Below are 11,835 nucleotides of genomic sequence, written 5' to 3'. Positions count from 1 at the left end.
AATGTCTGTCAAAATGTCGTGATCCATTTAAATATTCAAACTGTTGATGCTGTTTCTTATCTATCTTAGGGGGAAAGTAACTATAAATCAAAATCTTAAAGAAGCCCACAGTCTCAAATAGGTAGATGGCTATTTTGAATGAAGCAGCAATGCATTATGGTTTTTAGCCTCCCCCTCCCCCACAGAAAGTACATTTCTGAACTGCAAACCAGGTGGGTTCAGAACACTGATTGTAGCAGTTCCAGGTCTTGACCCTTTTTCTCAGAAAGCAAGCAAAAAAGCACTAATTCACTAAAATAAGTGAAGAGAGATAGCAAGACTAAGTCCAGGTATTTGGTGGCAAATCCCAGGTGTCTTGTCTGCCTTTTTCCAGGAAAATGCGGCCTCTGCTTTCATCAATGTGTACTTTGTCTTGATAGGAATGCATATTTAATCATCAAAGCAAAAATTTTTTACACTCAGACATAAGATCCTTTAGTAGAGATTTTTAAAGTACTTTTAAGCCACGAATAGAACTTAAATTTAAAAAGTGACACCAAACTGCTTTGCAGGGGCAAGAAAGGCGAGGGCAGGGAAGGATCAAAATCTATCCACTCATAGATTTTGAAAGACGCTTGTAGCTTACTTGTGAAGCTTCATTTACCATTGAGGTACAGGGGAAATGCTGTTCCTGGTGACAGCGCAGTGGGAATTCCCACTCCAACAACCCATGAAATGTTACTGCATAATTATTCACCTTCTGAGGCCCATTAGAACTTATCAGCAGAGAAAGAAATTTAATTTAAACTCACCCCTCTGTGCTAAAGAATGACCGGGACATGAGATCAAAGCCCGAAGCTCTGTCCTCCAGTGGTTTGCAACACCTAGGCACAATAGGGTGAGAGAACGCGACATTCCAGCGCTTCCCGGCTTTCCGGACCCTGGAGAGAGGGGTGGAGGTGGGGGTCTCGTCACCGGCTGGTTTGAGGGGGGAGGGTGACGGAGGCTCCGGAGGTGGATGTGTCAAATATATCCTGCAGCTCCAGGAGGCCAGACTGCTTCTACTGGGAGGCTCCAGGGGCTTGGCGCGCGAGGCCCTCACTGCAGACCAGATAGGCCATTCCCCTCCCTTCCCTGCTACTGGGATTGGGGTCAATGGAGCCCGTGGATTTAACCACAGGCGGGAATGGCTGGAGCCATATCACACTCAGGTGTGCAGCTCTGAGAACTTTTGAGTATTAAGGAAGATGCTTATACTGCAGCGCATCACAGGGTGCCTTAAACGCGTATAGAAGGTGCATGCATAACCAAAAATACATGCCAAGTTGAATCCCTGGCATATCTAGAGAGTACAAAGTGGAACCCATAGATCCAAACCTGCATGATGAGCTTTCAAGACCAGAGGGCCCAAGTCCTAGAGGCACCTAAGAGAGTCAGGGGCAGGGAGAGGCTTCCTGGGAGAGGGCTCTGTTCCTCAGCCCCCCGCCCCCAGGGAGCGGCAGGTACGTTTTCAAAGTAAAGATCTTTAAAGGGAGTACGGTACTCTTTCCTAGAGATTGATCCATCCTCCCCTTCCTTCAGATGTCACCAAAATACGGAGCCTGGAGAATGTGGCTAGCGCTCCCCAAATATCCAGCTGCCCGAAGGGTGGAGGGGCAAGAAGGGAGGGGCAAGAAGAAAGCCCAAGAGAGGTTGTTGGGATTTAGGTACAACTTGGTAAAGACAAGTTGAGTTCTGTTCAACAGGTACAGTGATTATATGTCTATATCTACCTATCGGTAAGATTCTCCCCTAGATAGTCCCTTAAGTGGCTAAACTGTTCTTTTGATTCCTGAAATCAAAAATCACAGCCAATCAGACTTGACTCTGCTTCCCTTAAGATAACAGTGTGAGAAAAGGTGCACAAGTTCCTGGCAAACCCATAATAAAATGACAAGAAGAACACTTCCTGCCGACGGAGGACGCTGCAGTTTGTTGATCTGCCACGGGGGAGGAAAGGGGGAGGAGGCGGGTGAGAGTGAACAAAGTAGTTTGGCCAAGAAAAGAGAACAGTCGTTGCTAAAGCCAGGAGAGAAATATCCAACAAGTTCGGGACGAACACCCTCAGCCCGTCCACGCCGCGGCAGGCCCGGGTGGCACCGGCAAGACGCAGAACTTGGCCTATCAGCCCCGGATAGGGTGGGACAGAGGCCCCAGTGTCCAGGCGCTCGGATGGCCAAGGACAGAGGAAGGATGCTTGGGGATTCGGAGAGAAAAAGAAGGGAAGGGAATCCCCCCATCCCTATCCGGCCCGAGTATCTTTTTTTTTTTTTTTTTTTGCCGTACGCGGGCCTCTCACTGTTGCGGCCTCTCCCGTTGCGGAGCACAGGCTCCGGACGTGCAGGCTCAGCGGCCATGGCTCACGGACCCAGCCGCTCCGCGGCATGTGGGACCGGGGCACGAACCCGTATCCGCTGCATCGACAGGCGGACTCTCAACCACTGCGCCACCAGGAAAGCCCCTCGAGTGTCTTTTGAGCTGGGAGGTGAGCGCGGGGGAGGCTCACCGCGGCGATTCCCACGGTGGGTTTTGGTGGAGCCAGAGAGGCTCCGGGAAGCGCGGGCTGCCCGGGTTGGTGTCGCCTGCGGCGGGCGCGCTGCAGCGCGGTCGCGGGGCACGTGGTGGCGCTCGCAGTCCGCGCAGCGGGCGGAGGCGGCCGCGAGGCCTTTGTGTGCGCTGGCACCGCGCAGGGCGGCTTGTCCAGCAGCACAGGGGGGACTGCGGGAGGGGACCGGGGCTCGCGGGTAGACCCGACTGCCGCCCCACCCTTCACTGCAACCCTCGGGCGGACGACGCGCCTCGCCGCCTCCGAACTCTTCCCGGGGGCCTCGGAGGGTCATTTTGAGAGCAGCCGGCACGTCCAGAAGTGAGAGGAAAGAGGAGGTAGCGTTTAGAAAGGCTGGGAAATTCTCCTGGGCTCAAAACCTACCCTTGAACTCAATGGAACAGAGAATGAGGGGAACTTTGGGCAGCCCAGACCTCCGCCTCGAACCCCGCAAGGGATGCAGAGGGCGCCTCCACCCTTCCCTCCTGCGCAGCAAGAAATGCTTGTCTGAGGAGTAAAGTTAGGGAGTGGGCTTAAAAGAAGCCCCAATAAGATGGACTTGAAAGAACACCATGAAAAGCGGCAGTTTTGAGCGGGCGCTTTATTTCTTGTTCCCAGTCACTCCCCACGCCCCACCAGCTCTCCTCGCTGTCTCTAGCGCTCTAGAAGCCCCGACTGTCATTAGGAACCAAAGTAATAAGGCTGCTTCCTCACCGCCAGGAGACTCCGCAGAAAATTAAATTAAATTAAACACGCGCCCAGGGACGAAAAGAAATAGATTCCACCACCCCACCCCACCCCGCCCCCAAGCAAATCAACACTTCTGCGCGCAGGGAATACAGCGAACCTAAAGAGATGGCCACTGACGCGCATCCCCTTAAACCTCAGCCGCTGGAGCCCAGGACAGCAAGGAATTATCGGCTTTCCTTTAATCCGGAAGCAGGGAATAAATAGGGCGAAAGCAAATTCTGAATCTTACTTTTTAAACAACAGCAACAATTGTATATCGAGCAAAGTCTTCAAAGGATGCCACCCAGAACTACAGTCCTAACTTAAAAATGAGTACACTTCACTCCTGTTGATCCCTTAATACGATTTTCTTTAAAGACAGCGATAGAATTAATCTGCTGGGGCATTTTTTAAAGAAAGGGGGGAAAAAAGCAAACAACTATAGAAACCATATTTTTAAAAGAGAGAGGAGACTTGATCATACCTGAGTTTTTCTTAGGGGTGTAGGAAGAAATAATAATTCCTGCCTGTTTGGACAGAAGCAGCAAAAGCCAGCAGGAAATTAAAAGCCCCAGTTTATTCAAAATACCTGCATCAAATTAACCCCTCTTTGAGGCTATTTGTATGAAAAATTGAGCAAAATGTAGAACTTCTTTCATAATAATATTCATCTTTACCATTTTAGGCCACCAGAGAATAATCAAATCTACTTTTTTTCTGTAAAGTTCCTACCTTAATTTACCAGCCTAAAAGATCATCTGACCTTTGAGCTAATCCTCTAAAATAAAATATTTGTTTAAAAAATTCCTCCAGTGGCCTTCTGTAACATTCCATTCAATAATCAAACCAAAAGATCCACGGGGAGATGAAAATGTTGATGGCAGGATTATCGATCTGTCCGCCCAGGAGTCCAGTCTCATCACGTGCTTGTCTTTTTTAATTTCAGCATTCTGTCCCCACGGGAACCTCAGTTGAGAAGTTATACCAAGATTGGAGTTAAGAGGACAGTGGAAGGAGGGCAAACCCATCCAGGAACTTTTTCTAATATCAGTTGTTATAGGAGAGGGATGAGAAAAACTCATCACATTTGTTTAAATTAAGTTTTAGCCTAAAATATTTTTGTTGATAGCCCAACCTTAACAAATCACAGTCACGTCCCTAAGCAAAAGACATCATCCAAAAAGAAGTTGGACCAGAACAGGAAAAAGCAGGATAAGGAAGAAACACTCATGTTTGGGGAAGAAATGAGACAGGTTAACAGAAAAGCTGGACTGAGCTGCAGTCCTATTCTAGTCTCCAGAGGGTGGACTGATATATGCTGGCCTGACCTCTGGGTCAACAACTAGTTTAACTCTACCTTGATCTGTAAGACTGGAAGCTGGTCCCTTGGTTCAAAGTGAGACCAAGACTTTGGCTTCATTTGAGTGAGCCTGCAGGCACTGTTAAGAGGTGCTTTAGCACAGATAAAGCAGGAAGAAACCACAATTTTGCACTTCATCCTCTATCCTCCAAAAAGATGTTCATCCCCAAAAGGGAACCCTGCCCACCCTGCAGAAAATGAATCTAGAAATATTGCTCAATAACCAACAATACAAAATAAACCAAAGGTAGAACAGAGAGGAGGAGCCAAAGGAAGAAAGTGAAAGTTTGAACATCTATGCTACAGCAAAATCTGTCCCCGTTCATCCACCCCAAAGAAGTCTTCTTCCAGACAATATCTCTCCTTGTCATCACCCACTTCGTAAATCAAATGTGATTCTGTGTATAATACAACTGATATTATAAATGTACCAAGCTGCTTTCTGCTTACCTGCCACTACATTTAACTCATTCAGAACTGTTTTCTCCGAATCCCTCAGCTCTGCAACTTTCAATAAAAAAGAAGCAACACTTAAATTGTGTTCTGTGTGTGATTCCTAGGAAGAAAGTGACGAAGGGGACTATTTTACTTTTTAAAAACATTATTTAGAGCTATAGTACAGCAAAGAATCAGAGCTAACTTGCTTGCCTAAAACCATAGGATTGGAAGTCTCAAACATCAGCATAGGCAACAGGATTAAGGCACTCTGCTACTTGGGCACAAACTGCATTATTCTAAAATATTTTATCCCTAATTGTTTTTTTTCTTCTGAATTTACAGTATTTATAGCATTCTATTTTCACTTCCGTTTCTATGGATCATAAAGACTATATAAATTTCACTGGAAAATTTTTAGTTCAAGATGCACACCGAGACTGAACTTAGGGTGGGGGAATGCAAACAGAAAGAAAGAAGCTAAACTTATGAGAATCTGAACACTCTAACTTTTTATTCAGTTTGTTTCAAAATAATAATATTAATCTAATAGTGAAATAGTTTGATAAAACAGCAATCAACATTTAAAGTATTTTATGTTTCAAAGTATGGCTCAAGGAACACCCATTGCTTAAATGCACTTAGACATAACAAGACAATATTTTTTTATTGGCATCATTGACACCTATGGACAGTAGCCTAGTAGATAGATTAAGGTTTAACCTTCCTTTTCTTTGGTGGCTGTTTAGAGACTTTAAAAGAACAGATAACTCATTTCAACAGGAATCTACTACTGATATTTACCTCTACATAATCTTTAGCTAAGACATGGAATGCCAAAAACCAGCTTTTGTTAGCCTGACCTCCTCCACCCCCTAACAACAAAAGTTATCCCCAAACCCATGTTTTTATTTTAGATGTATTGATCTTCTTGTGTAAGATGTGGCCTTTTAAATACCAAATGCAATCAATGGCCAACAACCTGAATCCTTCTGGAGAGTGAGAAGAAGCAGAACAGAGAAATTTCTTTAGATTGTTTGGTGACTTTGTACAAATTTTAAGAGGTCAGTAAATCCTGATGCTTGGAGCTAAATCTACTGGTAAATAATTAATTACATTTCTTAGACACTACAGTCTTTATCTTGATAAATAGAGAAAACACAGCTTTGCCAAATATAGCATTCCATCTAAGTAATATCTTAAAGGAAATTATTTAAATATTACCACAAACAGGATTATATTTTGTTTAAATTAGACATTTAACTGAAGATAAATGCAAATGTCCGTAGTTTAAAAAGGAAAAAAAATACAAATTAACTGACCTAGTCTTTTATCTGAGTTTATTAATACCATTTAAAATATTACAAATAAATCAATTACATTTCATGCATTTAAAATGCAAGTCTAAAATGTTCCAGAGAAAGGCTTTTCATTTCAATGTGAAATATCCAAATTATTTCAACATTACAATGAGCAATTAGTTTGCAGAATCTGCAAACATTTAAATGTAGTGTCAGGAGTGTTTATTAACAGTTAACAATATTACCTTTAGGAAATACACAAAGGCCAAAATTAGTTGAGATTCACTTGGACAATTTATTTAACACATGGGTTTTGGCAGACCCAGTTATTATGAAATATAGGTGAACTCTCACTTTAACTATGCCTGAACTGCCAGCAAATGCAAATAAGTACATGCTCCATTAAATTAAGTGTCATCCCACATTTATCAAATATTGTCTTAGTTACAGTTTGATACCTATCTAAATTCATACTCGAGCAAAACTAGGCCCGGAAAGTGCGTTTGTGGCTCTGCACCTCCAGAAGTGAGTTCAATAAACCTGCAGCTCATCAGAACTGCAAGAATAACTCTTAATATTTTCTTGTGACCAAAAAAAAAAAAAAAAATCAAGTTTACTTCAATATATTTTCAAATATTTACTGGAAGTAATGTACAAGAAAAATACTATACAAAATCGTCTCCTGGACAACTGCACCTCGCACCCATACATTGGTGGAGTTATAGTTAATTGATACCTAATCTAGAACGATTCTCCAGTTGTACAAACCATTAGGTTCAGATATATCTTACAATTTTTTTTTCTATTTTCCCTTTTGGCATTTAAACTACAGCCTCGTCTGAAATAAACGACAGCTTCTTCACTTCTTTATAAGTTTGAATCACACACACAAAAAAAGTTTAACCCTAAGAATCTTCAACGAATTGCAAAAATTTACAGAAATGGGTACTATACAAATTGACGGCTAGACTAGCAAAAAAAAAAAAAAAAAAAGGAGATTATGCTCGGGAGTGGTGAAAACGAGGTAGAAAAGGACAAACACGGAGATAGTTAATCTGGTCTCACCGGAAAGGGGTATTTTTGCATAAGAAAAAGACACCTACCCTCACCCCCACCCCCAACCCCAACCCATAAGTTAAGTTAATGCGATCAAAATAACTTTGGGATCAATATTAGCAAAGTTTCGAGAGAAAGACTTGCTCACTGCTAGAGGAAAAGCTATCTAGAAGGGAAACCAAATGGAAGGATGCTGTTTTTCTTATTTTCTTTAGTTTTTTTTTTATTTTTCATTAAAAAAAAAAAAGTTATAAAGATAAAGGAAGGCTGCTGCAGCGATTCACCAAGACTGCCCTTAGCTGAAACTTGCTTCGGTTCCACCCCAGGGAACAAAGAAAAAGAGGCAGAGCTGACGTCGGAGAGCTAAACTAGGAAACTCTGGTCTCGGTGCCGCCAGATGGGCTCCCGACGGCTCAGCGCAGGACAGGCAGCGGCGCGCAGCGGCAGGGCAGGGCGCTCCGCAGCCTAGACGCCCAAGACTGAGGTTCTGGTACCAAGTCGCTAGCCCGGGGGGGGGGGGCGGGGGGAGGCCATGGGTGGGCCTACTGCCTCGCCCTCCCCACGGCGCTGCTCAACCTTGCTCAGCCTAGTTGTTACCGCACGTGCGGAGGCCCCCGGTCTCCCAGGCACTGGATCGGTCCAGCTCTACCTCCAGTGGCCGCTTTCCTCTAAAAGATGTGCCCGTCAAAGCTGGGGATGACGGAGGGAGGACGAGGAGGAGAGGACCAAAATTAAAGGCCCGGCAAGGCGCTGGCTTGGGCTGTACTGGGCTCCGACAGTGTCACCCGGTGGAGAGAGACAGCCAGGGCCCAGGAGAGCAACGCGTGTTACTTACATGTCCACATTCCCTTTACAAAGTTGTCACAGAGGGAGTTAAAAGAGAGAGGGACACGGGCAGAAAGAGACAGAGAGAGTGAGCAGGGTGCAGTGTAGAGAGGCTGGAACTGAGGCCAGGACCCACAGGGCCCAAGCGGACCAAGGTGGGAGGGGGAAGGCGAGAGGGGCAGGGGCGGGGTGCGCGTCACTCCAGGCCGTTGCGGTGCCCAGGCTCGGGGGGCTGCAGCAGCTCCGGGGAGTGGCAAGGCGGGCTGCCCGCGGCGCTGTGCTCGCTGTCGGTGTCGCTGCCCTTCTTGCCGCCGCTGCCTGACCCCGCCGAGCCACCGCCGCCGCCGCTGTGCGTCTTCACGTGCTTGCTGAGGTGGTCGCTGCGCATGAAGCGCTTGTTGCAGACAGGGCAGGCGAAGCGCTTCTCGCCGGTGTGGGTCCGCAGGTGCCGCTGCAGCTCGTCGGAGCGCGTGAAGCGCTTGCCGCAGAAGAGCCAGTTGCACACGAAGGGCCGCTCGCCCGTGTGCCAGCGCAGGTGCGCCTTGAGGTGCGACGTCTTGCCGTACACCTTGCCGCAGCCCGGGATGTGGCAGCTGTGCAGGCCCTTGCGCCGCAGGCTCGCCCCGGCCGGACCCAGCCGCTCCGCCTCCTGGCAGTTGGGGCAGTCGCAGGTGGCGCGGCCGGAGTAGCGGCGGGCGGAAGAACGCGGGGAGCCCCCCAGCGGCGCAGACGGCCCTGCGCTCAGCATGGAGCCCCCAGCTCCGGCCAGCGGCGATGGGGCCGAGTCCGGGTAGGAGCCGGGCAGCACCGGCTTGAAGCCATCCATGAGGTGCTGCCCGGCGGGGCTGAGCAGGTGTGAAGAGGCGCCGCTGCTGAAGGCTGAGTGGCTCAGGCCTGAGTAATCCGAGTTGTAGCCTCCGAGCGGCGAGTGCAGCGAGGTTTGGAGCCCCCCGGCGGCTGGGTGCAGCGAGCCGGGCAGCGCCGCCGCGCCGTTCGGGTTCTGCACGTCGATCCAGCCCGCGCCCACGTCCCACCAGCTGGAGGCGCCGGCCGAGCCCACGTCGCCGGCGGCGCCCAGGCCGGGGTGCGAGGGCTTGAACCACGACTCGTATGGGTGCGCCATGCCCACGCGCGGGTAGATGCCCTGCAGCCCGTCCACAGAGGTGTGCACCTTGGAGATGAACACTGGCTGGTGGGAGCCGTCCTGCGAGTGCGCGGAGGAGCCGCCGCCGCCGCCGCCCCCGCCGCCGCCGCCGCCCCCCGATACGCCAGGGGCCTGGAACACCGAGTAGTCGTTTGCGAAGGGAGAGCTCGAGGCGGCGGCGGCGGCTGCCGCGGCAGCGGCGGCAGCGCTGCTGGAGGTTAGGGAGAAGGCGCTAGAGCCCGGCGAGCCGCCGCAACTGAACGAGTCGGTCACCAGGGCCGCAGCCGCAGCCGCCGCCGCCGCGGCAGCCGCCGCGGCCGAGGACGAGCCGCCGTTCCTGGAGGGGCCCGACACGCCGAAGCTCGAGAGACTGGAGCCCACTACGTTGCAGCTGCCGGAGGAGGAGGACGAGGAACGTTTCCAGGGGTGGAAGCCTTTGCCGAAGGAAGATGAGCTGTCCGAGAGGGAGGAGGGAGACGGGCTGGGGCTGCCGATCTTATTACAGGTAGCAGCAAGCATGGCCAAAGGAGTCGATCCCAACCTCGGTTCTTCCTGAGAGAAGGAGGAGAGGAGACGGGGTGGGGGAGGGAAGGTGGGCAAAGGGCCAGTGGGGGAGGGAGGAAGGAAATGTGCATTAGTCCTCCGGTAGCCTCCAAAACGCCCCACTGCACCCCATTTCTCGCTGCGGCGCGGCGCCACCAACTCACCTGGCTCCCCCAACAGCCCCGGCGCCCGGCTGCTTTCTACTCTACGGGAGGGGACAAGTTTGGCTGCCGGCGTCTGATTCGGGAGCAAAGCGCCATGCTAAAGAAGAGTTTGACAAGTATTCTCAGCTAAAACAACACTCTTGCGCACACAAGGCCCCAGGCACTTCGAAACAAACAAGCAAGCAAAAAGTCCAGATTGGGGAGGAAGGAAGATTCCTTTGCGGAGAAGCCTGGGGAAAAACCATTGGATTGCTTTTAAGAGCGCTACCCCTGTAATCCACAGAAGAGCTTTGAAAATCCTGTTCCGGTCCCCACAAACCCATCCTGGGTTGTTTCTCCCAGGCCAAAAGACGTCAAACTATAGGGCTGGCTCGCTCTTCCTGATTTTCTTTAAAAGAAAAAAAAAAAGTCTACAATAGTAAAAAAGAGAAAGAGAGACGGGTTCAACGTACCTGCAAGACAAGGCGGGCTGCGGAATTTTCTAAGGGGAAGAGGGAAAATCTGCAGTTTGCCCAGGAGGAAAAACTTGCTCTCTTTACCCTCGAAATCGTCGCACGTAAAATGGGCTGGGCGCACGTCTCCCGGGCGGGGAGAGGCCGGGCGCTGCGAGGTGGCTTGTCTAAATGCCCTTCGAACCTTTTCCTACTCTGAAAAAAGTGACTCTGCCCCCCTCTCCCCCTCTTTCTTTTCTCCAAACTCACTTGTATTTAAAGGGGGGAAAAAAAGCTCTCAATAGAGACTGATAGCCCGTGGCCTGGCCGGGGCGACTTTAACCCCCTCCGATCGGCAATAAAAGGAAACTAATTAAACCAGCAAGAGAAAATCCTGAGACTCACCCCTAGAAGTGAAGTTGCCATCACACAAAAGTGCCCTCCTCCTCTCAGAGGATCTTTTTTATATTGATAAATCAGAGGCAGTGTTTTTTTTAGAGGTGTGCAATACAATGATCAGTTCCGCCCATTCCACCACAATTGTAGCTCCCTCTCCGGCTTTGAAGTGCCGCGGAGGCGCGGCCAGCCAATCTGCGGCCTCGCCTGGCCGCGCCGCGCGCGCGCCGTGAGGTCATCGGCGCCGCCGCCGGCCGCCTCGGGGGGGTGTGGGGGGGTGGTGTTTGGAGCGGGAGCGGCGCGGGTTACTGTGTGTGTGTTGCAGAGCGGTTGTGTGTGTGTATAACAGTGTAACTGTGTACAAGTGTGACCAAGCTGAGAAGAAGACACTGCAGACTGAGGGATGGGATGGGGGGAGGTTGGGGGCAAGAGTATAGCAGTGTAACAGTGACGGGGGGAGGGGAGGGACAGTGCAGAGAGGGAGAGGGGGTTGTGAGTGACAGTTTAGCTGCATGTGTGACAAAGGGGGGTAAGAGGGACGGACCAGTAAAGTGTTGAGGGGAAGGGTGTGAGTGTAATGTAACTGTGAGTGACAAACCTCGGGAGAGAAGAGGGACAGTGCAGTAAAGTGTGCGTGGACGGGGGAGGTGGTGTCTCAGTGTGTTTGGTGCTGTGGGAGAGGAAGGAGTGTGAATATTAGTGTGTGAAAAGAGGGGGAGGGTGGATGAGTGTGTGTCCGCTTGATGTGGGAGAGACGAAGGCTGTGTGAATGTTTGTGTGAGAGAGAAGGGGGGAATCGTGTGTGCTTGTGTGTGTCTGTGCCACAGAACTGGGGGTGGAGAACAGGAACAGTGCAGTGAAGTGCACATACGTAAAAGAGAGACATGG

At 49.8% G+C, this 11,835-nt stretch overlaps 1 protein-coding gene across 1 annotated transcript; it reads right to left on the bottom strand.

The window, feature by feature from the left end:
* Positions 1–8,368: 8,368 nt before the first annotated feature.
* Positions 8,369–11,131, bottom strand: SP8 (Sp8 transcription factor). The gene is made up of 2 exons (XM_033862716.2): positions 10,121–11,131; positions 8,369–9,965 (listed from the first exon to the last, which is right to left on the bottom strand). Exon 2 carries the CDS (start codon positions 9,930–9,932, stop codon positions 8,466–8,468), a length of 1,467 nt encoding a protein of 488 aa, XP_033718607.1. The 5' UTR covers positions 9,933–9,965; positions 10,121–11,131; the 3' UTR covers positions 8,369–8,465.
* Positions 11,132–11,835: the final 704 nt, after the last annotated feature.

The sequence above is a fragment of the Tursiops truncatus genome, chromosome 9 (assembly GCF_011762595.2).
Source record: "Tursiops truncatus isolate mTurTru1 chromosome 9, mTurTru1.mat.Y, whole genome shotgun sequence".
NCBI lineage: Eukaryota > Metazoa > Chordata > Mammalia > Artiodactyla > Delphinidae > Tursiops > Tursiops truncatus.
This window is presented reverse-complemented; position numbering and strand designations above follow the sequence as displayed.